A 27,539-nucleotide genomic window follows, 5' to 3' on the forward strand; every position below is an offset into this window, starting at 1 on the left:
TGGGATGTGTTTATTTCAGCTGTGCTTTGAGGCTACGCTTTGAGTTCCCACACCCCCGCACATGCTCACTCTACACACACGCTCACATACAGCTACACAAAGCCAGTGATGTTGAGCAATAAATTTTCCACTCCAAATGTCTTTTTTGGGTGGGGGTCTTTGTAAATATCTAACTTCCCATCTTTCTTCCCAGCCAATAGGAAGACAGGGAGGAGTTACCCAGCAAAACAAATTTCTTGATCTGTACACGAGAAGAATGAAGAGTTGGCGATGAGGCGGGAGAGAGGGAAAGAAAAGCCGTACAAGGGTGAAAAAGCAGGAAAGTGTTTGAGCAATCGTTCAGTGGAAGATGTGAAACACGGCAATGGTTGCTTCAGTGAAATTAGTTGAGTAAATGTTCCAATGTAATGAGTTAACAGAGCTGAAGGAAGAATCAGTAGAGGAACATACTTCAGGTGAAGGCCAGGCCTTGTAGAGAGCTGGCTGTTGAGTACTTGCTAGAGTCCACAAATGTTTGATCTGGTAGAGAGAGGAAGGGAGAAATGATAAGGGAAGGGTGGCAGTTCAGAGGAATAATAAAGAGGGGAGGTTAGAAGTAAAAAGAAAAGACAGGAAAAAGAACTGAAAATGTTTTAATCCAAACTATTAAGCAAAACAAAAATAAAACTTAGATACAATAGTTTAAAGTTTAAAAAAAAAAGCTATTTAAATAGTTTAAACGTGGCGTTCTCAAAGTTTTGGTCACTGCTTGCCAATTTACTCTTAGTTACACAGGCCTAGAGACAGCCTGTTGGCAACCATGGCGCTGCTCCCAAAGAGGTATTAAGGTTTCCAGATGTGACAAATGCGCACTTTGTCTGCCATATTGGACATGATACATTCTTCAAATGGCTAGCAGTGGTTGCTGGAGGTTGGTGACTCTCACAAATCACCAAAGTTATTGTTGTTGTCGGTAGTTTTTCACGTTTGTCTGCAAATACTTGCTAACTACTTGCCGAGTGGGAGTACAACGTGAAAAAGTGCAACACAAAATGGTAAAAGAAGGTTTGCCTTCAAAGTAAAGGTTATACCTGTAACCAATATGGTTCAAAACACGTGACATTTACTTTAAAGTCAAACAATCGCCATTTCCAGTTTGCGTTACACTTTTCACAGTTTTGCTACAGTTTGGAAAGTAGCTGGACGGTGTTTGTAGACAAGACCGTCTACAGCAGGGGTAGGCAACTCCAGGCCTCAAGTGCTGGTGTCCTGCAGGTTTTAGATCCCACCCTGGGTTAACACACCTGAATCAAATGATTAGTTCATTACAAGGCCTCTGGAGAACTTCAAGACATGTTGAGGAGGTAATTTAGCCATTTAAGTCAGCTGTGTTGAATCAAGGACACGTCTAGTTCATGAAATCAGTCTATGTGACTGATTTCAACTAGGAACAGGCAGCAACCTCCAGAAACGTTAAACCAGCTGGTTAGGTAGCACATACCTTTCCATAGCAATGGCAAGCTGGCATCAGTTTGCCAACTAGTCTCTAGGCCTGTATGGCTGAGGCCTTGGGGAACCAAAAATATTCTGAGGGCTGCAAATGTTAACATCCAACACAGTTATTTAGCGTTTGTCTGATTTAGGGGAAGGTGGCTGTCATCTTTGTGGTTGTTTATGGCGTTTTAACCTTTATAGAGACTGCAACATTTCTTAATAGCAGCTGTATTTGTAAGTGGTGGATAATGTTTAGTCTGCTATGAAACAGAAGAGAAATGTTGCCTTGGTCTCATTCTGAGCTGCTATATAGCACAATGTGACATGAGCTAGGACTGAAAGAAATACAGCATTGGATTATTTTCTTGTTGCACTTGCAGCTTCATAAAATGCTGCCACTGACCCATTAACTGCACTTTTATAACACTGAATTAAAGTTCCGCGTTTACATTTTCCTTCCTTTTCCAGTCATAAACTTATGTTGGTGTATAAGGGCTATTCTAAGTGGCAAGGGACGAGAACTTTCCAGATTCAACTTAAAGCTTTGGAAGGGATATTTTTATTATTCAAAAGTGGCAAAGTTAAGAGAGGAGAATTAGTTTAGCATTTTTTAAGTTGGATAAGCCTCATTACACCACAGATATTGTTGCCTGTAGTGTTTCAGGCCTGTAGCGTAGAAAAGAGAAAATTAATACTAATGAGTGAAAGTCATTTTAGCCCAGAATCACCTTATTACCATAAGCATGCAGACTCTCGAGACTCTGACTTTGAATTGAATCTATTTGGAATAGCATTGTACCCATTTTCATTACAATCCAGTCAATAGCTCTTCCGTTATTTCACTAATAAACAGGAACGCCACAGGGGATGTTGGGACCAGTTTGGACCAAAGAAACTCATTAATCTAAAATATTTAACCCTAAAACAGTGTGTGCATGTGCTCACAATGCAGTAAGGATCTGAGAGGAGTTAGAGGATGATGTGACAGACTAGTTGAAAAAACAGGAACAAAATCATCCTAAACTCATGTGCTGGGGAAAATCCTACCTCGAAGCACAATATGATAGACTAACATGCTAAATTACCTTGAAGCCCGTTGCCGTTGGCACTGGTGCAGGAGGGTGGAGGGGACGACGAGGGCCTGACTACCGGAGCAAAGGCGGACTTTTGTTTAACTGCTGCTGACACCATGTTGGCTGGAGAGAAGGAGAAGACACCAGAAGAGGAGGAGCAGTTGGAGGGAAGAGAGGTGGAGGAGGCCATAGTAGGACTGGATGGAACAACTGGAGAGACAGGAGAGAGCAGACAGAAATTAAAATAAAAATGATTAAAGCTTCAGAAACTAATAGTTGATTCTCTTTTGAATGAAATGGGAGCACCTTCTTCCCTATTTGAGATATAAAGTGTGCTCATGGTGTGCAAATACAGGCAAAATTTGCTTTTCATTGTAAACAAATCAGGTTCCAGAGTTGTCAGATGTCCATCTATTGCATGTGGCTTAAAATGAACTTCATGGGAAGTGTCACCAGATGGTTCCAGTCTTCCAGTTTACTCTTCTCAAACAAAAAAATCTCGCTTCTCTCTACGTGGCTCCACTCTTCCCTCCCTCTCTGCTTTTTTTTTGGTCTTTCCTTTCTGCTAAATGGAAATGGGATGCAATTAACCAACAGAGGGAGAAGAGGTGTGGCTGTCAGATAAAAGGCACTCTGGGAAGGAGGGAAGAGATGGACGGAGGACAAAATGGAGCGATGAGCCGTGAGTTGGTGATTGTTTTTGAAGACGCTGTGACAGAAAGCCCCATGGGGGAATCTCCACACAGCACATCTGAGACTTTCACTTTCTGTCCACAGGCATTTTGCGCGTGCGCGGTTCAGTATGCGTTTGTATGTGAGTGCATGGTGCTGCTTTCATCTGTGAGTCTGAAGGTACTGATGGTGTATGTGGGCAGTGTGGAGGACCTGAAATTAAATGGCAGCGGTGCAAACACATTGTAAAGGTGCACAGATCCACTCACTAGCATAAGGCGAGTTGGCTGCAGAGCCATTGAGGAAAGTGGGCGAGCCTCCCAGGTTGGTCATGCCGGTGTTGTTGGCGTAGCCATTCATGGTGCTGGTGACTGAGGTGTAACTGGTCTGCTGAGGTGTGGAGCTGGGCACATAACCGTGGGGTGACACACTACTGCTGCTGCGCACAAAACCTGCTGGAAATACGGAAAAAGGACTGAAGTGATGCTAATTAAAATAATTTATAATACACATCTCCACACACGGGAAGTTTCAATTTAGCATTTTCCTGGTTGCAGAACAGAACTCCACAGAAAGTGGAACAGTGGAAGCATGGAGTGTGTGGACATTGAAGATTTCCAGGGCTTCCAGTGTAGCCAAAGAACAGACTTCCCGTTCCATGTATTGTTCTTTTTTTATAAATTAAAATTTAAAATAGTGAATAAACAAAACTAAATTGGCAATGGGCCTGAGGTAGAATTTCAGAAAATGAAACCCCTCTTTTGCTTTGCACAGTGATTTTTTGTCCTTGCCAAGAGGAAGATTGACATGGTTTGGACATGTGCAGAGGAGGGAAAGTGGATATAATGGACATAGGATGTTGAATATGGAGTTGCCAGGCAGGAAGAAAAGAGGAAGACCTCAGAGGAGGTTTGTGGATGTAGTGACATGCAGAGGTTTGGTGTGACAGAGGAGGATGCTTGGGATGATCCACTGTGGTGACCTCTAAATGGAGCAGCCTAAAGAGGAAGAAGATGTAGCTGAAGCCTGTTTAAACATGATTGGTCAGTAGGTCAGGTAGCTCCAAACAGAGACCAGAGATTTTGAGTCTTGCCTTCAGATTCTGTATATAAATATATATAATAAATATATATGTTTATAGAGATTAAATACTATGGGATGGCTGATAAAGAAACAAATATCCTGCCTTTGATTTAAAACCAAAAATTACAAAGTTCCCTGTAAACCAATTTTAAACATGTCCCTGCAAATATGTAATAAAATGAGCTCATATGGTGTTTTTAGGCTGCGCTGTAGCGATGTTAAGTATTTAATGGCAATTACTAAACAGCATGATGACAAATTCTTACCCTGATTGGCTTGTGAGGGTTCGGATACGTTGACGGACAGCTGCCCGGTGAAAGAGTTGACTCCCATCATGCCACTGTGAGTTGAACTGGAAAGCTGGGTGTGACCTCGAGGAACGCTGTAAAGAGCTTCTGCGATGTCTGCTGCACGTTTGAGGATGATCTCCTGCAGGAAGAAGAAAGCGCTTTAGAATAAACACAATGGCAAAGTACTGATTTCCCTCTTTCCATGCGGTGTGTGTATGTGTACCTGGTTATTATGAGGCAAACCATAGAGGGCTTCCACCAGGTCTGCTGCTCTCTTCAGAATGACCTCCTGACACAAAGAGAGAGAAAAGTTGAAGACAGCAGCACGTATTACAGTTAATCACCTGTAACTGTCTCCTTCTTTCTACTTACATTTCCTTAAGAGACGGGAAGTATGAAAAACCTTGAATCCATAAAGTAAAATTGAGCTTCACACACATGAAGGCACACCCATAATTTCCACTTATAATAGTTGCTAAATGATACACATGTGCATTCCCTTTCCCCTTACTTCACATCCATTTTACCATCTACTCACGATAAACAAATTGCTCCTCAGTCCTTTTAAAGGCAGATTACCTGCTGTCAAGTCAAGTGCTTTTATGTGCCTGTGCATCTTAATGACATCTTAAGGTGACAGGTATTTAAAATATACTCTGAAGTCAATCTAAAGTGCTGCAGGCTCTTCTGCTGTGCATCTCTGTTCAAAATAGACCACAGTGTGAGTAGTTTTGGTCTCGTGCTGCTCTATTTGTTTAACAGGCCAGGTGACCAATAAAGCCAGATTAAGCTAGTTTTCATTCACATTTTCTGGATCTTGTGATGGAAAGTGCAATCAGTTATTTAAGGATTTGATGCCTTCCCCTCCCCCACTTGTTCATGTCAGTCCTCCCCACACCCTCCCCTTCCTCTGCTTTCCTGGTCCAGCTTCAAGTGTTTCTCCTCCACTTCCTTTTTGCCATTTTGCACACATGCTGGGAATCGTCTCCTCCGTCTTCCACTCCCTTTTGCTCTTTTGCCAAGCCTCTTTATTGTTTCTCCTTGCTTCCTCACCCGCCCGCCCTCTTGGTTTCTTCCTCTTTCTCTCTGCGCCCACCCCGGGGTCTAAGGTGTCTTGTTTAACAGTTAATGTGTTGTCGTTTCCACAGCGTGAGGCTGCCCGGTGACAGAGAGAAAATTACTCTGTGCTTCACAGTATTAACTTGCACCGCGTGACACGCTCACACATGTACTTACAGTTGGCTGCATGTGTGCTCTCCTGCGAGTTTGTGCCTGGTGGAACATATTGCCTCTCCATCAGTGTGTGTCTGTGTGTGCGTGTGTGAGGTCACAGAGCCAGTCAGCAGTTTTAGTGTGCCTGTCCACGGTGCTAAATTCAATCTCTTACACATTATTATGGTCTGGCTGCCTCTCTGTTAACCTCTCATTATTAGACTGGTGAGCTGAGACACACACACACACACGCACGCACGCACGCACGCACACACACACACACACACAGAAATCTGATCCTGACTGTTCGAGTGGTTCCAGTAAGGCCAGTAGCTGATAAACGGGAAGGAAAGATGATCCTCTTAACATCATCATTATCAGGTCTGCAGGCTTTGGCTGCTACGTGATTCAAGTGTCTGGAATTGATGCACTCTGAATACTTTGTTCATATTTAGACGCACACATACATCACCTAATTAATCTTTCAGGTTGTGCTTGTCCGTAAATAGGAAAGTATGTTCGTCAGATTACCTCCTGGCTAATACAGATAAGTAACACTTCCAGCTACGTTTAGCTGACGTGAATGAGACTTAACGGGTTGTCAAAAAGCCCAACGATCCAGTTTTGACGTCCTATGGGCCTCGACAGCCTGCAGCCGCTTCAGAAACTAGGTAAAAAGTTCAAATTTGCTTAAAAAGTTGCACATGTCTAAATATTCCAGGTTTCCGTTTAAAAACTGCTCATCTGGTGATTTACATGTAAAAGTTTAGGTACAGAGAGTGGACTTTATTACTTATTTCCATAATCCTGTCCAAGTTTAGATGTTTGCATGGATGTTTTTGACATGCAAATCACCAAATCAAAACTCACTGGGGTGTTTTTGGATCAACCACCTCCTTCGTGTTTCTGCCCATCAACTGCTGTCTCGGCTTACTGCGGATAATGATGAATTATGACAAGTGATGGAAACCATCTCTGAAATGTTTACTTGTTAACCATGAATCCTTTTGTTTACTTTAATTGCTGCAATAAAGTCCAATTTTACAGCTTTTTATCTCTGCTTGATTCTTTCTTGATCATGCCACATTTCATCTATTGTCAGGTATTTATGGAATATATACCTGACAAGCACTCATTTGTCATTTCAATTTTGTGTGTTTGTGTTTTGTCACTTTTCCAACTCAACATTGGATCGAATAAAGGATGCAAGTCCTTGATTGAGTTTATATAACTGCTTCTCCAGACTTTTGTAACCTTTAGCATAATCTATTCCTGTCTGTTTCGGGTAAAAATGCAGACAAACAGTTCGTCTGCCAGACTCACAGAGAGAGAGAGAGAGGCGGGAGGTGAGCTAAAGGGAAGGCAGATCTGCTGGCAAAGAGAAAGAATAACAGGAGGTGTCTAGGTGCTTTTACTGTCTGAGTTATGACCAGCACTAATGCGATAACCATACATTACACACACACGCAGACACACACATGTTGTATGCATTAGGACCAGGAAATGCTGAGCCGAGTCTCTGCGGGGTCAGATGTGTGTGTAACGTGCGTGTGCCAGGCCGGCACAGACACGGCACACACATGACTTATTCCTCCCTAATGCTGGCACATTAGCTGCCCGATCCGCTTCTAATGCGCCATTAGGGATGCCGTACATGCAGGGTCACACCTCGCAGTGAGATGATGTCATACTTTACATGTGGACTCACGGGAGATATCAGGTCCGATTACACACAGATACAGAGGTACTGACGTGTTCACTCATACACACGTCCTTTAGGGAGCGTTTCTTCTCTTGCTAAAAACGCTGCCAGATAGTGTTAGTACTTGAGGCTTCAGATTTTATTTCTTCTCATGGGTGGTGAGGTGTCAACAAAGATATGTGTGACACACACACGGATTTAGAGTAGTTTCAAATATGTGTGTTCATGCATCACCACAATTACTCATAATGGTGATGCTGATGACATGACCTCAGTTATGTACGACATCATCAAAAGGAGTTGCATAGCAATGTCAGCTGAGTGAGTCACCAGAGGAAGTCACCACTCTTACAAGGGTGACACATACTGGTCAACCTTTAAAACCATGAACACCCAAAACCTGAACTTAAGGAAAAGAGAGAGACGTGTCTGTGTCGAATGATCCAACAAAAGGAAAATATGCTTCCCAAATAACCGTTTACCAAGAAAAGAAATGTGTGAACTGCACCAATTCACTTCCATTACGACACTGAAGCATCACCTGTTCATGTCTCTACCTTATAACATATACCACCATCATTGAGGTGACTGTTGTTGTGATTTGGCTCTAAGTAAGACTGAATTGAAGTGAATTTGTGGACTTTACTTTTGAAGCCTCGAGTTGAGCGTCGCGTCACACCATGAGGGAGGAAGAGGCAGAAACACTGCATTCTCGGGTCCACCCTAAAGCAAACCCAGACTTATCATCTTTTTTACTCTAGCAGGGAGGATAATTTTCAAAATGAACTTAATGAAACTTAATAGAAAAGTTTTTACTGAGGTAAAACATCGAGTGAGGACTGAGCAATCACTCACACAGATGACGAGCAGTGGGTGGGTGATGTGCACATGCAAAATTTGGCCCTTGATTTTACAAAATGTATCTTTACCCCAGATAAGAAGCAAGATTATTATCTGAACAAATATAACCTTAAAATGGCGATCTGATGGGGAATTCTCATAACTATTCTTCAGGTTTTATGAATTAAAACCAGGTTAATGTTAAAAACGATGGAAACCACTATAGAAAAGTCGCTGACTTTTCAAAATAAAATGACACTCGTGATGTTGAAAACACAGCCTACTGTATGTGTCTTCAGGCGTAACGGTCCATATGTGCGTCGCTGTGTACAGAAAGTGTACGTGCACGTACATATGGCTGGATGTTGAAGAGATCACAGTGACACAAACTGGCAGCTGAATATTGCTGTGTGTTTGTGTGTGTTTGTGTGTGTGTAGCCAACAAAATCCCCTGAATGTTCACTGAACAATTATCGAATCGGCTGTCCACTGGTAATCCTCTCACACACTCCACTGCCCCGTCTGTTTGTCTGTCCGTCTGTCCGTCTGTCTTCTTTTTAGGCCTGGAAACAAACTCCTATAACTTCGATAAATGGGCTGATCGATTCTCAGGATGAGCAGCCAAGACTGTGGTGTGTGTACACGTGTGTGTGTCTGCATGTGTGTGGCTCTGGCGCCAACCGAAACACCCCCACTATATTCCATCGCCCAAACTTATTTCGCTCACCTGCTCACATGCACATACTCGCCATCATTATAACCATTTTTATATTGTTCTCTTATGTATCCAGCATCGCACTAACAGATAAGACAAATCCCCATGCAGTCCCTCCCTCTCTCTCTCTCTCCCTCTCTCTTTGGTGAGCAGCAATAATGAAGTCTCAGTTTGATCGACCACACGGCTACAAAATGATGAATTACCCAGCGACGGCCACACACATGCATCACACGCACAAAGACACACTCACACACAGAAGCAGATACAAGCATGTGCGATGAACCTTGATCTAAAGTGGGAGCACTGACGGTATAACACAGTTAATAACAAAGAAAGTACAGACTGTATTCAAATAAAGTCTGGCTTTAAAAGCTTTCTGTCATCAGAATGATCTCTTTCTTTTTTTTGTAAATTGGCTCCACAGTGCTGTAAGCCTCAGAGAAATGCATGAACAGAGGTGAGGGGGAGATGGGATTGTACACTTGTTTTTCTCAGACTTTTGTCAATCATTGTCTAATTTCAAAAGTGATCTGAACTCATTTGCCATGTTTTTCACCCTTTACCCTGTGCCTGAAGAAACTGTGACATGTCCCTTGGTGAACAGACGCTTATTATCTTAAACCTCACTTCTCATGCTCCCGAAGAACTTCATCTTGATCTCACCATGACTGAAAATCTCTGGGAGATGCTTCATGTTTGGCTTTGATTAATTCTTTATCATCTGTTGCTTCAGTGTGACACCTGATCAATGCATGGCATTACTTTGGTTGCTCTGATTGTAGCTTTATATAAAAATATTTTCCATGGCTTCAATAATGAGCCTGACCAGTTTTGATGGGAGTAAAAAAATAAAATAAAATGAAATAAACAGGCCAAGAAAAAAATACTTTATAGTGCTTTGGGGTCAGATGTGATAATATTTGGTTCTAAAGGTATTTATGGATACATTTATTTGCTCGGCGTGCTCATTTGTTTTTTTTTTAACTGACAAACTTAAGCCAAAAAAAGAAAATATGTCAACTAAGGCCGAGATAAGGCAAGATTGTTCAACTCCCCCTTTAAATATTTCACTTTTCATCACTTTTCTCATGAAGAGTTTTTTGGATTAAGGAATGCACACCTGCTATGTGCAAGAAGAAGAAACAGAAGAAAAAACTTAATTAGCATCCAGTGTTGCCAGTTAGTTAAGTGGCAATTTTGTCACATTACCAGCATATTTTGCAGAAAGCTTCAACTCAAACACAGCAGATTTTTCAGTGTGGTCTAAGTTTATTATTCCCCCCCTTTTCGATTTCATGTGAAACACAACAAAACAAGCTGGAAGCATTATGTATTACATGTTAGCAGGGCGTGTCTCTTGCTCACAAATTAAGCAGAAAGTCCGATTATGCTTGAAAAAGTGAGTCAGTCACTTCTCTGACTCAGCCTTTACCAGAAGCTCCTACTAACATCACTTATGGTATTGCACGCTTCAGGTTGCGAACCTCATTTCCTGCACAGATTTTTCTGCAGCACTTATTGCATTTATAGTAAGCTGAAACAGGACAGGCCTGCTCAGAAAAGCTTTTAAAAGAGTTAAATCTTCTCTGATGGGCTGGCTTCATTCCTCATATCCATCCCTGACTGCGATAACTTTTTGCACAATGTATGCTGTATTTATGTTAAGCCTTAAAAATGCAAAACACATTTTCAATCTGCCCAGTGCAACACAACAAACAACAAATGGACCATAGGTAATGAGTTACACTGAACTATCTTAGAATTGCCTGCATACGCAGACCATTAAAGAGGTGCCTGTTTAACCAGTGCAAAAATATACTGAAATTAACTGTTCCTATTCTTGAGAAGTATTGAACCATTGGCGTCATGGACCAGGAGAGTGACTCACAACTCACAACTCACAACAGTGAGCTGCATAATATCCCATTGTTTGGGTTGTAAATTGATTTAAATGTATTCTTTAAAGCAGTGACTTGAAAAACTTGTCCAAATAACAATCATACTACTATATCACCCATGATTAAATGGTTAAGACAAAATGTTGATGGTCATACCCCTACAGCTGCGATCCATCCTCAGACAAGACTATGAATATTTGTGCACGGTGAATATAGTATAGGTTTGAGTAGGGAAATAGCATGGTTATGGGATAAAGCGAAGATAGAGTTAGGCGGCAATGTTAAGAACAGATTGTTGCTACCGTAGATTACATGGACAAAAGTACTGGGCTGCACCTCTTAGATCCTACATCTGAATTACATTTAATTTTAGATGTTTTTCGGTCCATTGTCACTGCTGTATAAAATCAAGCATGTTCTAAAGAGCTCACTGAGTTTCAGAGTGGTACTGTAGTAGGATGCCACCAATGCAACAAGTCAGTTTGGGAAGTTTCCACAGAAACTCAGACACAAAGTGACAGACCGGGTAAAGTTACAGAGTGGGGCTGCTGAGTGCTGAGCTCCAGTGCATAAAAACTGCTAACGCTCTGCTGATTCAAAAGCTGATAAGCTACAAACCCCCTTCAGCATTAAAATCAGCACAAATAACGTGGTCTAGGAGCTTCATGACATGGGTTTCCATGTTCGAGCAGCTCCTGGGGGTGTTATCACCAAACTAAAGCAGAACTTTTAGGAGAAAGTCTTTCCACTTGGCAGTCATCTTAAAAAGCCCCTGGGGAGTTATCAGCAACAAGGACAAACTTTTATCTCATTGAAAAAGGAGAAAGCTACAACTTTAATCTTAATGATCAGTTATATCAAAATGCATGTATGGAACTATTGCTGATATCTGAGAAAAGTTACTGACTTTGCCACAAATAAGGTTTTAAAAGTTTTCCCGCCTTAAAGGTCACATTTTGTACTGTACATGTGACCATTTTTTTTAAAAACTATTTTACACCTTAATTTAATGCGCAGATATTATCTGTGTCTCTGGCTCATCTCAGCAGAGCACTGTAAACCTTAAGAATAAGAAAAAATGATAATTACACTCAGCTACATGTTCACTATGACATCCAGGACCCCATCCAGGGTGGCTGTAGAGCAGGCTGTAGGTAGTAGAGCAGGTCACCTACTATAAAGAAGGTTGATGTTTTGATCCTCATCATCTCATTTCTAAATTTGACCGTACTGTAGGTTTATTAGCTTTTAAGCAACAGTGAGCTCATTACTGTTTACCATAAGTGAAAGCAACAAATCCACCAGTTATGTTTATTGCGTAACGTATTGAACACGTTCCCACGGTGATGGTGGACATTACATCTGATTGATAACACATGTGGTTGATCCAGGGTGTCACCATGACCGTGATGACACAGCTGTATCACCACATCCATCACATCGTGACCAGCGCCCACTCTTTGATGATGTCACAGCAAAGACAGCCAATCATGGACTAGTTCCAGCAGGAATGGCGAACCAATCAACAGCAGCTGTTTACAAGGGCATGACCTCTGCCTTCACAGATACACAATTTCAGACTTGAAACAGGTCGACTTGTGAACACACACACACACACACACACACACACACACACACACACACACACACACACACACACACACACACACACACACACACACACTTTGAGAGAAGTCATCCTGCATGTACAGAGCAAGATGACAGAGTTTGGTATCAAAGCGGAGCTCATCGTTTGGTGCTAATTGTTTACATCTGCTGAACCTTTAAACACGCTGCTTGATCTCCAGCTGATAAACAAATAATCAGATATGACTCTCTGATCTGGAAGAGACTCAAGCACTCACCCTGTAAATGTGGAGCTAAGAAACTGACACACAAAGGGTTCACAAAGAGGTAAAAGAACAGCCCACAGGAGATTTAAAAACACATATTCTCGTCAGAAATATAAAAAACAAGCATATACAAAGCAAATAAAAATATAAGCACAAAGTTCTTTCATTCACATCTTTGTAAAGCTACAGTTTCTGTCCTTTTTGAAATATCCCTAAACAAAAGACAAGTTCTTGTTTTATTCTAAGTCCAACAAGCTGTGGTACAAATGGGCAAGTTGTGAATGTGAACTGTTTCGGTACCTTTGGCAGCCTCTCAGGGTCACCAGGGTGCCGAGGAATGACCTTCTGTAGCCTCTGGAAGCCGTAGTCGATGGTAGGTTCGTTTAACGCTGGAGAGGACAAAGAGAAACAGAAACAGAGGGAATAAGTAATATGGAAATTTCCTGAGAACAACTGGAAACACTCCATCTCCAGTGTTGACATCATGCTGCACTTGTGGGTGTAGCTGGAAAGTTTTCTGACATAAACCCATAACTCAATAACTGGGAGTTTAAATCTTTCAACTTTGCACCTGCATTGAGTGTTTATTCAGCCAATCAGTGGCTACAGAAACAAGCTGTGGACACAACTCTAAATCACTACCTGTTAAATTCATGCTGCAAGCTTGTCAGCACAAAGTGCCACTTTACACATTATATTTGTGTCCATCTAAATCCATCTTTCAGGCTAGACCTCCACCAACTCCTGCTGGATATTACAGGCTCACTCTAATATGTCCATCACTTAGCTGCTAACAGGAGGGGAAAGCACTTTATGGCTCTTTATTACCTTCAAATTTCACGACTGGATCTTACCACTACTGTACGGAGGAGGAGGATGCTTTTTTCAGATTTCAGGTTTTTTTTGGTGCAGGAGTCTCTTTGGAACTGATTCAACCAAGCGACAGCCAACGACCTCCATCAACCCTCACCAACAAGTCAGGGAAAACAGATTTTTATCCCTAGCTACTGGAGGCTAAAAGGGGTGCCCCAACTAGTCTTTAGGCCTTAGACTTGGTTTGCTAAAAATAAAATACTCATCTGGTAAAGGCAGACCTAATTCATTTTAGCCCTCAGATAGATATTGTGGGTCTCTGTAGCTACTTGCTTCTGTATATGTTCCTGAAGGGAGTCTCAGAGACAGGTAGTATTTATCTATTTTACTCTAAATTATGTGATAGACATGCAAGTCATGTAACTCATATCTTAATATAAAAACACAGATTGCATCCTTTAAAAAGCACTTTACCACAATCCCAAAGGCTTCCTGTCACAACAACAACAATATTGTAGCTTCTTTACCACATTTTTTTTATAGGCTACACATGTATGATAAGATTTTCCATCAGCCTTTCACTTCTTGTTCCACCATCTGCTGTTTCTAGAAATGTCAGCTTTGCTTTTTTCCATGTGCTTTTAACCACTTTTACGGTCTGAAGCAATTTTGCTGATTTGCAGCAAAATCCCACTGGTGTCATATATTGTAAAATGTACAACTAGGGACTGGTCATGAACCTTGAGAGATAAAAACAGAGCTCACTCTCACCTCTTGCTTTAAGTCATCAGGAAGATGACTTTCCTACAAGATTTACATTTAGCAGAATATGTCTGTGTGTTTCTTGGGGGCAAAGTCAGACAATAAACTCATATTTGTGTAAATTAATGGTGATTTACGATAAACCAAAAATTCAAAGGCCTTCCCATTCATCGCCTCAACCTCCTAGTAGTTCAGCGGATAAATGATAAGTCAAAAGATGCTATCCTTTTCTCAAAAACAACAAGTTAGAGTAGCACCTTTAATGCTTGTGACTGAGAGGTCGGCAGTTCAAAATCGGGCTGGGAAACTGTAACTGAGAAAAATACATCTCTCAGCAACTACTGTGGATATTCTCCCGAAGCAGAACGCTGTTCAATGTTGAATGCTTGACTTCAGATTTTAAATTTATAAAACTTGAAGAAAGCCTAGCTGTTAAGAAAACGTGATGAATTAAAGCTGAATTGTGTTTCTTCAGATGCATGTAAGAGAACAAAAACAGGCCAAACAGACCTGTTTCTTTTATGCCTTTATTCTACACTCTGGGCATCACATGGGACTATAACGTCACTGAGTAGCAACATCAAATTCAAGTTTAAGATCACCGGTCACTTTATCAGACACACTAATATCAGGTATGACTCCCTTGTGTCTTCTGAACTGCTTTAAGTCTTCACGGCACAGATTTAACAAGGTGCTGGAAACATTTCTGAGAGATTTTGGTCCATATTGACATGACAGCATCAAACAGTTGCTGCAGTTTCATCCATGATTTCAATCTCCCTGTTCCATCACATCCCAAAGGTGTTTTACTGGATTGAAATCTGTTGACCGTGAATGCCATTTGAGTACAGTCAACTTATTATTATATTCAAGAAAGTAGTTTGAGATGTTTTGAACTTTGCAACATGGCGTGCTATTGTGCAAAGAAAAAGCCATCTGAAGATGGGTACACTGTGGTCATAAAGGGATGGACATGAGGCTGTGACAATGCTCAGTTGTCATAGTGTCCCCTAAGCCTTTACATTACCACAGCCGCCATGAACAGCTAAACTTCAGCAGGTCGTCTTGACCACATCTACAATCCTTAAGGCATTAAGGTGCTTCCATGTGTTTGGCTGATCAGATATTTACTTTAATGAGCAATTGAACATATGTCCCTGATGGCAGTGAGTATATTTCTGCACCACTATTTGAGACATCTACAGTTGCCTTGCATAGTTTTAGCTTTATTTATTAAGGTTTTACCTCTGCAGAGCTACATAAATATAATCTACAATAAATACATACATACCTTAAAACATAAGCATTAACTCTGGGGAGGCGGCCCAGTCTAACTGATATTACACTGCCATTATTAATGGTAGCAGACCTGATAGAGTGCAGGCGGTTAATGCAAATATGTGCAGAGATGGATAAACCTGGTGCAGTCGCTAATGGTGTCAAAAGCACTTGTATGATAATAACACTGCAGGTGTATAATCTAAAGGGTTTTAAAGAGCGTTTAGTGTTCACTTTAATGTCCCAATTACAGCCCTCTGCAGTCTTTACACAATCAATATGTCACTCAAGTAGAGACATGAAAGCTCTGTCAGTCAGGATGACGGCTTTAAAGGATTTTCTGTGTTTATTTATATGTGCTGAACATGTGTCTTCACCCCATTTTTCGACCCATGTATGCTTAAGTTGAGTTAAAGAATAAGTGTAGAAAAAAAGACAAAGACAAATGGACACATGAATGGATGCACAGTAGGTGTGGGCTGCAGAGGGTGTGTCTGCACGTGTGTGATGTCCAAGTGTGCAGCTGCAGTGATATCGGGTACTTTCCACATCCAGCACTATTAAATTAGTTGCAGCTGAATATCTTGTGTTGTTTTCTAGTTTCTGTGTGTGTGTGTGTGTGTGTGTTTTAGATATATGTCTGTTTTATTATCACATCACACCCAAGTTTCTGGTTTCTGTTATGTCCTGAACCGCAATTTGTTAGCAAGATAACTTCATAAATTGCAGAGCTATAAAAACACCAGATGTTAAACTGTCATGGACAGTACTTCTCCCTGCTCCAAGGAAAGTTTTTGGACAAATTATGATTTTTAAGATCCACATAGGATAATTATGTGAACATGATGGAGTGGTCTGGAAGGAAGTAGGTCAAGGAGGAGCAGAAGAGCAAGAAGAAATGAAAGCAGAAAAGAATAGAATCAGGTGAGAGGTGGCGAAAGGAGTGAAGAGAGCTTGTGTTCAAGCAATAAAAACAAACAAAGCCGAAAACTAAACTTAGTCATAGTTGAGAAAAACAAAAATTTGAAAAACAGCTGCCTAACAGTCAGCGGGATATCAACTGCCAAAATTAACTGCCAGTGTCAGATCCACGCTCCCTGTACATCTCTAGAGACGATGCCAACTGTAATATCACACACACACACACACACGCACACACACACACACACACACACACACACACACACACACACACACACACACACACACACACACACATTCATGTACAAATATACAAAAGCATGACTTTGAGCGGTTTCAGTACCTTAGGCCTCAAGTATCTCCAACTGACTCTTTATTAATAGAACTAAATGTTTTTTAAAGGTGGGAATGTTTGCGTATTTATGGATTTGCGTAGTTACATGTACAGTTTGTGTGAATTTTGAAGCAAAAAGTTCAGGTTTCCCAAAAGATTTAGCAGTTTCTTAATGCACAGAAGCAACAACATCAAATCAAATCAAATCAAATCACTTTTATTGTCACATCACATGTGCAGGTACATTGGTACAGCACATGTGAGTGAAATTCTTGTGTGCGAGCTTCACAAGCAACAGAGTTGTGCAAAATACAATAATGATCACCCAACAGAACTCACTCCAGTGGTTACACATCAGCTATAAAAGGCATTAGTAGTATCAGATTAGGTTCACTTACCATAGAAATGCTGACAACTACAATCAGTTGGGGGGTCTCCAGATGCCAGTTTTGACATAAGGACATAGAGTACAGTGGTGTGAAAAAGTATTTGCCTTCTTCATGGCTTCTTAGTTTTTTGCATATTTTTCACACTTACTGGGTAACTGGGTAAATGCAAAATGACGTTTTTAAATGATGATTTCACTTATTAAGGGAAAAAAGTTATCCAAGCTTACCTGTCCCTGTGTGAAAACATAACTGCCCCTTAAGGCTATTAATTGGTTGTGCCAACCTTAGCAACAAGAACTGCAATCAAGTGTTTGCAAAAACTGGCAATGAGTGTTTCAAGTTGCTGTGGAGGGGTTTTGGCCCGCTCTTCTTAACAGAATTGTTTTAATTCATCCATACTCAAAGATATCCGAGTAGGAATGACCTGTTTAAGGTCAGACCACAGCACTAGATTTAAGTCCAGGCTTTGACTAAGCCACTGCAGAACCTTTATTTAGTTTTTTGAGGTGTTCAGAGGCGGACTTGCTGGTGGGTATCAGATTATTGTCCTGCTGTGTAATGTAAGTGTGTTTCAGTTTAAGGGCAAGAACTGATGGCCAGACATTCACCTTCAGGGTTTTTTGGTAGAGCAGAATTCATGGTTCCATCTTTTATGGCAAGTCTTCTACACCCTGAAGCAAGTGAGACCTGCAGGTCTTTAGATGTTTTTTTAGGTTCTTTTGTGACCTCCTGGATAAGTTGTTGATGCGCTCTTGGAGTGACTTCGGCAGGCCGGCCACTCCTGGGAAGTTTCATCGTTCCAAGTTTTCTCCATTTGTGGATAATGGCTCTGACTGGAGTCCCAAAGACTTAGAACTCGCTAGTAACCCTTTCCAGACTAATACATGCCACTGACTTTGTTTCTCAGTTGTTTCTTTACATTGTTGCATGATGTGTTGGTCTTTGAGAGGAGATCACCTTTCGGCGCTTTTCCCTTTCTGCTTGGTTTATTATTTGTTTAATGTTCAAATTTGTCAACAATATCTGAAAATGTGATAAATATGCAAAAAGGAATCAGGAAGGGGGCAAATACATTTCATAGCACCGTGTTAATCCAATGATATGAGTTGTGTCAATGATGAGTCTAAAAAAAGATAAACAGCTTCAAGACGGTGGACGATTTGGTGACACTGAAGCTTGAACCTGTTTCATCTCGACAAATCCTGCCACCCTTCTGCCTGTGAAATCATCACTGCATGACTCCCTCCTCTCCCCTCCTCCTACTCTCTTCCGCTTCACCTCCTTCCTTTTTTCTTAACTACACCTTCTGCCACTTTTATCCGTCCATCCATTCTTCCACCGCCCCTCCATCCTCCAGCCTAGTTCTTCCTCCAGAGTCCAGAGCTGCCATCAGATCAATACTCATTGAAGTTTCATGAGGACAGGCCATCCACTCCTGTTTCACAATAAAATGTGAACAGAGGAGGGAGACAGAAGAGAAGACGTGGGGGTGGTGTATGTCTAGGATTTCTCATGTGCATTTATTGTAAAATGGCGATGTTTTTCTAGTTATCTTTGGGTGGTGTTGAAACAAAAGAATGTGCAGAAAGAGGAAAAACAATGGGGTAAAGAGCAGGAGGGGAGGGAAGCGAGTGAAATTGGGTGGGTGAAAGGACAGAGGGGACTGATGTAAAAGGAGAAAAAGAAGAAGAAAAGGAGGAGGAGAAGAGGAGGTGTGGTGATATTGATTCTCTGGCCAGCCAGCAGTTCAATACCACTGAATTATTGCTTCATTCTTCTCCTTATGAGATGAGATCTCTTTCTCCCGAGCTCGTCTTCTCTCTGTGACTTTCCGTGTGTTTGTATATGTGTCTATGTACGATGAGTGTATCTGCATGTGTGTATCAGTATATGTGATCCACTTATGAGCGGATCGATACTTTACAATCTGGTTTTAAAAATCCACCTTTCTTCCTATGCACCCCCCCCCCCCCCCCCCCTTTTTATGCATCTCCAGCTTTCTGTTTTTAATCTCTCTATTTCTCACTTCTCCCGTCTCCAAGCGAGGTTGTTTGGAAAAGTGAAGAAAAAAAGTGTAAAATTGTCACCATTTTTCAAATTTCTCTAAAAGTTTCTGAGCTTTCTGAGTTTGTTTTTTCTTCAGCTGTTGATAATAAATCAGCTCTTTATACGAGTGTGTGTCCACACATGCGTTCATAATGCCAGCATTTATTGATTGTCACTTTGTACCTTTGTGTGTTTATAGTTTATGGTGTGTGATGTGGAGAATGTTAATTTTTCCCATCGGGCAGATGAGGCAGCCATACGGCACCATGTGTGCATGTAGGGTGTGTGTGTGTGTGTTTGTATGTGTGTGCGTGTGTTTGTATGTGTGTGCGTGTGTTTGTATGTGTGTGTGCGTGTGTGTGTGTGTATACATATGTGGTAGACCATCTGTTTACCAGACTAGTCACCATCTTTCCCTCATATCACTCTGATTTACAATTACTTTAAACTCCTGCCCCTGTTTGAAAGTGTGTGTGGTAAGTTGTGTAAGACATGACCCCATGTAAGTGTGGCTTTGCGTGCGTTTTTACGTGTGGTGTGTGCGTGCGCGTTTTTTTGCACATGTGTGCTCGTGAGTATGTTTAATTGCGCAGCCCTTACACCCAGAGGCAACCACAGCTTAAGCGCTGAAAAACCACCACAGCCAATCAGCTTTCACCACCCTGACCTTTCACCAGTGACTTCTAGCAAGGAGTCAACTTCGAGGCGGGATCAGGCAACCGCACTAACGGATCGCGTTTCCTGGGTCACATGTTGAAGCCATTAGCCAATCGCAAGGTCACGAGTGGGTCATCTGCGCCCAATAGGAGCAGCAGTTAGATGCCAGACGGACCAATTACCAGCCGGCTAGCCTCAGGGTCACAAAGATGTTGCGTCTGAAGAACACTGAAGCAAGCTGGAGATCTTTTACAAAGGAACTACCTTTAAAAGAAACTCACATCGCCTGACATTTTACTCCTCAAAATTTTGTACAGCCATCATCTAACAAAATCCTGATTGTGGGTCTGCCATTTAAGCTTATAATTGCTGCTTTTTTTTTGTGGTGATAGCTGCGATTTCACACAGAAGCCCATTTTTCTTAAATTGTACAATCCCGACTGGTTTAAAGCAGTGAAGTGCTTGCATTTGTCCTTCCTTTTTCAGTTACTTCCCTAATACTGTTCTTCCTCTATGACTTTTTGTTGGGCATTATCATGGAATACACATCGAGCTTAATTTAATCAAATAAAGCACGCAAAGCTGAAATGCAGACTTCATCACTTTCTTCTCACCTCTTGAGCAGGAAATATTAGAGATTTTATGTACTTGTCCCCAAGAGTAAAACTCACATTTATTCATTGTAAGTTTTTTTTTCCATCTTCATTGATCATGTTTAAATCCTCTTGTAATGTTGGCGTCATTAAATGTCTCAAGACTCCAAGAATTTCTATGGCAGCTACAATTCCCCCCCCCCCCCCTTGTCTGTGAATCTGTGAATGACGTCATCGTTATGGTGTGATGGAGCCATGTTGAGCGGATCAATACCAGACATCACATCACCTCCATCCATTTCCACATGTATGTGCAAAGTAACACACACACGCATGCTTTCTCCTTTTCCTGCACTACTCCGTTTAGCAGGAAAATGCTCACTCAAAGTCAACAATCCGGTCAGAAACGTGTGTGTTTGTGTGTGTGCGTTTAATGTGCGTTAGTAAACTGGGTGTTCTGGATGATTTCACTAATAGTTTCAGTATGGAGGGCTATAAAGAGCAGACTGTTTAATTGTAGCTGGTTTTAACGAGCCTCTGATTATGGCAACATTCTAACGAGTGTGGGTCGTTAATGTTGACTAATCTACAGTCATTAGTTCAACACTGTCTGGCCTGAGAGTGAACTACAACTCATAGATGTTATTCACACACACACACACACACGCACATTCAGACACAGTCTCTCTGAAACATGTACAAACACACAAATGCACATACAAAAGCTTATATATGCAAACACACCTTTTCACTAACCTACAATGACAAATTAGACAGTTTTCATATTAGAAGAAGAAAAACATATTTTAATTAAGACAATACAGTAAATTGTATGTGTGTGTAACTGTGTTCTTTGAACCTACCTGTGTATATGAACCTCCCTGGTGTGCCTTTGCAGAACTGTTTAGACTTGTAAGACAGAGTGACCTCTACAACCCCAGGGATGTGTCTGGGAGGCGTCTGCACCCGGATGGCATGTGGTGTAATCAGCTAGAAAAGCAAGGAACAGAGTACCAAGAGTCAAATCACCCGAAGAATCAAGAAGAATGAAGTATTAAACATCGGGACACCACAGCACCTTTAGTTCTTAATGTTGTGCAGCTAGGTTTTCTCTATTCATGAAAAATATCTCCACTGATTAAAAAAAAAAAAGATGTTTCCTTTAAATCTAGTAATTCAGTCGCAGATTTAAATAAACCTGCATACTGAAGCTTTGCTCTAAACTTTATTTTAGTTGTTGGGTTGGAGATTGATCGCTTGTTAATGATGTGAAATTGATCTCTAGCTGACCTGGTTTTATATTTGAATTTAATGCATTTTTGCATTAGTCTGAATTTGAAGGTGGCATTTGGAGCAAAACCACTGATTCCTTTTTTCATTATTAGCTAAGATTTAAAATGAGTCATAGAGTCGTCATCAGCAAGTGTGAGCACCTCTATAAAAGCAGAGGTTTTGGCAGGTTTACTGGTCCGGAGCGTTCAGGTGTGTGTTAACACAATGCCACAATCTTGCCAGGAGTGGTCTCAGCAAAGTCACCCCAAGGTCAGACCATGCAATGCTTGGGAAATTGTGAAAGTGCGCCCAAGACTCTACAGCCCTCAGTTAGCATGTTAAATGTTGAAGTTCACAACAACATGATCAGAAAAACACACAGAAAAAGAAATAAAAAGTGTGGCTTGTTTGCCTCTTTCTAAAAGCCTCTGTCTAAAAAGAACATGGCAACATGGCTTAGGTTTACAAAGTTGCATCTGAACAAACCACAAGACTTCTGGAACAATGTCCCTTAGACCGACAAGACCATAATGGAGATGTTTGGCCATAATGCAGAAATACCAACTGTCAAACACAGTAGTGCAGGGGTGATGACTTGGGCTTTTCTTGCAGCCACAGGACCTGGACACCTTACAATCATTGAGTCGACCACGAACTCCTCTGTATACCAAACGTTCTAGAGCAGCGGTCCCCAATCCCCGGGCCTCAGACCGGTACCGGTCCGTGAGTCGCTTGGTACCGGGCCGCGAGAGTTGAGGCTCAGGTGTGAAATGTATAGTTTTCAGGGTTTTTATCGGTTTTCAGCGTTATTTTGTTATCGTTTTTATCGTTAACTCGGTTTTCCTTGGTCTTTTCACGTGTGTTATGAATAAATCTTCTTTTTTCGGTACCGGTACTAGTTTTATTTTGTTGTATTTATCCGCGACACCTTAAAGGCCGGTCCGTGAAAATATTGTCGGGCATAAACCAGTCCGTGGCGCAAAAAAGGTTGGGGACCGCTGTTCTAGAGTAAGATGTGGGGACATTCGTCCAACAGCTAAGTTTTGGCCCAGTTGGGTCATGCAACAGAACAATGATGGGGGTGGCAAAATGGTGCATTAGTTATGTCTGTGAAGGTTCTCAGTCATCCACGTCATCGTAGTCAAAGGAGCTTGCAAAGAAAAGCGTCTGGACTTCTTTAAGTAGCTTGAAGACGTTTCACCTCTCATCCGAGAAGCTTCTTCAGTTCTAAGGTCAAATGGTGGAGAGTCCCAGATATAACCTAGTGGGAGTTTCCCCCCACAGAGGGACAAAAGGACCCCCTGATGATCCTCTAATCGCCTGAGCCAAGGTGTGAAACTGGGTGTGGGCCCCAATCAGACAGAGTTTCGGGTGTGTTCATTGTGAAACCTGGCCCCACCTTATCATGCGAATTCCTGAGGTCAGATGGCCCAGGATGTGAGTGGGCATTAAGGCGTCTGGGAAGGGAACTCAAAACTGGATTATAGATGGCAGAGAGTTGGTGTCGTAAACCACCGCCTCTGTTCAAAGATGGTCGCTCACAGTGGACATAGATGGCTTCTTTCACTCCTCTTTCAAACCATCTGTCCTCTCTGTCCAAAATGTGAACATTGGCATCCTCGAAAGAGTGTCCTTTATCCTTAAGATGCAGATGGACTGCTGAGTCTTGTCCTGTGGAGGTGGCTCTTCTGTGTTGTGCCATGCGCTTGTGAAGTGGTGCATTAGTTAGCACCCTCACTTCACAGCAAGAAAGGCTTGGATTTGAATGCACATGATGTGGCCTTTCCATGTGGAGTTTGCATACTCTGGGTTTTCCCACAGTCCAAAGACATGCATGTTACATAAACGGGTGATTCTAAACCAGGGGTGGGCAATTCCAGGCCTCGAAGGCCGGTGTCCTGCAGGTTTTAGATCTCACCTTGGGTGAACACACCTGAATCACATGATTAGTTTGTTACCAGGCCTCTGGAGCACTTCAGGACATGTCGAGGAGCTAATTTAGCCATTTAAATCAGCTGTGTTGGTTCAAGGACACATCTAAAACCTGCAGGGACACCGGCCCTCGAGGCCTGGAGTTGCCCACCCCTGTTCTAAACCGTCCGTAGCTGTGAATGTGAGTGTGATTTATTGCCTGTCTCTTTGTGTATAGCTTGTGGTAGACTGGCGACCTGTCCAAGGTGTAACCCACCTATCGCCCACTGACAGCTGGGATCTGTTCCAGTAGAAGACGATGGACAGAACAACGGTGCTGAAATGGCCCTAGTCAAAGTGCAGACCTCAACTCGGTTCAAATGCTGTGGCGAGACCTTAATGGAGCTGTGACATGAACTAATTGTGGTAAACCTCAATAAATGACGATGACAGAATTGCTCCACAATGATGACAGTATGTTACATGACTTAGTTTGAAATGGACCACAAGTTTAGGGTAAATAAAAAGAAAATAGAAATGAACTAAATCCTGACCTTCCAGCATCTCTGTTTATACCAGGAGGAAGATAAATCATTGTTTTTGAGCCATATTCGAGACACACTTGAACCAGTTATAACATATTTATGGATGATTTTCAAAATATCTGTTAAGGGTTTTGAAAAAAAAGTAGACAGGATGGAGAGATACAGACAAACCCCACTTGGCAAACATGTAATGACTTTCCACCGACGGACCTTTTTCAAACTGTGTTTTCTTGCTTCGAAATCAATAATCAGGTTGAGTGCAAATGAAGCATTTGGTTGGCTAAAATCCATTCGAAGGATGGAATGAGGAACGCCAAGAGAGCTGAGTCAGTTTGAACTGAACTGAGACTCTGTACACATGTTAGTGAGTGTAAGTGTGGCTCTCAACACTGTAAACAAACCCCTCAGCTCTTAACACAGACACACAAACACCCATCCATGTTTGCCAGTGTGTGTGTACACACACACACACACACACACACACACACACACACACACACGCACACACACACACACACACAGAAACACTGTCGCTGTTGTTGTTGGAAAAGAGCCACGGTCGCTCGGCACACACGGTGAGTGGAGTCAAAAGACAAATAAACATTCAGTCGAGGAGTGGAGCTGGGGAAAAGTATGATAGTGAGCTGTATGTGTGTGTGTGAGAGAGAGGGAGTGTTTTTGTGAGCATTAAGCTGATGGCTATCAAAATCTGCTGATTTGATCAGTATTCCAGAGAGAAAGAGACAGAGGGAGTGTGGGTGAGGAAGGTAGTGAGGGGCGGTGGTCGCTCGTTGGTGGGGACTCATTAGAGAGCCAAACCTCATTTAGACAAACATTAACACACATAAACACACACGTACACACAAACATGCACTTGATCACGCACAGTTAAGAGCCTGACCATGACGAAAAGTGTGTTTTCATATTGAATTACTTCCAAAGCTCCGAAGGCAAAAACACACAGTTGAGGGGTTGAAACAACACTGGGGCAGGACGGCTGGTAAACTGACCTCGCTCCAAACCAGCATGGTACCGAAGATTACTTGGAGACCGTCGAAGAAATTGTCTCCTATGATGATGACAGTAGCACCTCCCGTAGTCCAGCCCTCACTGGGACTAATGGCTTTAATGCAGGGCGCTGCTCCTGGAGCATATAGATGAGAGCATGATTAGATCCATGAGTAAAAGGGTGAAAAAAAAGAATTAGGTACTTTTGGTATTTAACATGCATCCACAATAAACTGCAGCTGAAAAAGACATGAAATATTAACTATATTGCTATTGTAAAAAAACACAAATCAGTCTGCAAACTGGAGGGGAAATCTGGCTTGAAGCGTTTTCATCCCTGTTGCATCTGCACCTCATAATTCATCCTGCTGCACCCGCGGATTCTGGCTGTGTTCCAGATCATCACACTTATTCACTGAAAACACTGCAGATTCAAAGACTGAGTCCTTTTTCAATGGGTCCTTGTGCAAAAAAGAAGGGTTTCCCCTTGTAAATAATTCTGCTGAGTAAAATGATAAACACAGGAAACGAGTGCTGAAGTATCAAGTAAAGTCTTTGGGTTCTCTTCACTTCAGTTTCAACCATTATTTATGTTTCTGAGAAGTGTTTGAGTGGGAAAGAATAGACTGTCATAATAATAGAATTTAACCAAAATTTTAAAAGAAATCACTGAAAGCTCTGAACCAACAGCAGTTAGTTTACTATTTACTCCTGGTAAAAAAGAGATTTATTTAAATGACTTGTACAAAAAACCCCAAAAACAGAAGCTCACTTCTTGTTTCACTGTGTAATTTTCCATTATCGTTGATTGAAGGTAGTTTAAAAGCATCATTTGGACGCAATCTGTATTGGTGTGTTTACAGTTTGTTGATCCCAAAGCTTGACTGGCACGAGATTAGGACAGTTCATTTCTGAAACTAATGATCTTACATGGATAAAAGCACACACAGACGGTTTGGTGTACATCACATGACTTCAAACATAATGGATACAGTCAGCTTATGTCACTTCAATATGACAGAGTATTGTGTGTTTAAGCTCATGTGATCTAATCCTATATCATAACAACAAAAACCCGTCTGTCAAAAACCAGCTCTCATCTCAGTGTAAGTGTTTGTGTGTGATTATCAGTATGCAGCTGAATTACAACAACACCCCTTAGTCTGGGTTTGAGTATGAAAAAAAGCATAATGATATTAGACCGATACACACACACTGACACACACAGAAAGCACCACACCATGCAATGTGTGTGTGTAGTGAGTTGGATTAGCCAGATGGAGGGGCAGGAATCACCTGATAGGATTAAACCATCAACCATCTGGTGGCCATGCTGCTTATGCTCTCAGACACACACACACACGTGCTTGCATGCATGCACACACACTCCTTACCGTGTTCTAGGTAAGACGGCGTCCCCTCCACAGGATCGAGCCTGCGGGCCCGTCGACCGTGTTTGGAGTTGTTGTGAACGAACATGTTATCAGAGACCGACAGGACGTGTCCCTCCACGCTCACTGTCGTTGATACGACCACCTGGAGAGAGGTAAGGGGGTGAGTGGCAGAGAGAGTTGGGTGGACAATTGAGAAAATAAGGTGATTAACAAGGAGAGGATTGGGGAACAAGGTGGAAAAGGTGGACATAAAAAATGGGTAGGGGTGGGAAAGGAGGTAGGCAGGGAGGGAGGGAGGGAGCAGGGAAAGAGAAAGAAAAGAAAAAGAAAAAAGAAAAGAAAAAATGAGGAATTATAAAGTCGGGGGTCGAGGGATCATCGCAGGGAGGAGTTAAAAGCATGAAACTGTGAAAAGCTCTTTAAATGTAACCTGTTATCACTGCTATTACCAGCACCCTCAACACACACTAAGTCACTGTACACTCTGTGTGTGTGTGTGTGTGTGTGTGTCCTCCTCTGTCCAATAGTTCCTGATGGGTCCGGCCCTTAATTATCTCCCAGGGAAACAGAGCTGTCTTTTCTGGTTCCACTACAATAGAGCTGCACAATTAGAGGCACAGATACCGTCACACACTTGGTGCTGGATGACTCTCTCCATCCCATCTCACTCTCACACACACAAGTCTGTACACAAGAGAGCACGCCACACACACACACACACACACACACACACACACACACACACACACACACACACACACACTCCCATACTCATGTGCCACGGTAATAAATCTATCAGTAT

At 41.9% G+C, this 27,539-nt stretch overlaps 1 protein-coding gene across 6 annotated transcripts in view; it reads right to left on the reverse strand.

Moving 5' to 3' along the window:
• LOC101485350 (transcription factor COE1) overlaps positions 1–27,539 on the reverse strand; it is an 88,399-nt gene that overhangs the window by 3,396 nt on the left and 57,464 nt on the right. For 2 of the 6 annotated variants that reach the window (XM_023152442.3, XM_023152441.3), the window contains exons 8-16: positions 26,738–26,879; positions 25,346–25,479; positions 21,471–21,597; positions 13,115–13,203; positions 4,815–4,880; positions 4,568–4,730; positions 3,488–3,673; positions 2,559–2,756; positions 451–519 (exon numbers count right to left, since the gene is read on the reverse strand). In XM_023152442.3, the coding sequence (XP_023008210.1) occupies positions 452–519; positions 2,559–2,756; positions 3,488–3,673; positions 4,568–4,730; positions 4,815–4,880; positions 13,115–13,203; positions 21,471–21,597; positions 25,346–25,479; positions 26,738–26,879 (1,173 nt within the window). In that variant the 3' untranslated portion in view covers position 451. The remainder of the gene's footprint in view (positions 1–450; positions 520–2,558; positions 2,757–3,487; positions 3,674–4,567; positions 4,731–4,814; positions 4,881–13,114; positions 13,204–21,470; positions 21,598–25,345; positions 25,480–26,737; positions 26,880–27,539) is intronic. The other 4 variants (XM_004550268.6, XM_004550267.6, XM_023152443.3 and 1 more) reach the window with 3 other exon arrangements.

Source organism: Maylandia zebra, linkage group LG10, assembly GCF_041146795.1.
Source record: "Maylandia zebra isolate NMK-2024a linkage group LG10, Mzebra_GT3a, whole genome shotgun sequence".
Taxonomy (NCBI): domain Eukaryota; kingdom Metazoa; phylum Chordata; class Actinopteri; order Cichliformes; family Cichlidae; genus Maylandia; species Maylandia zebra.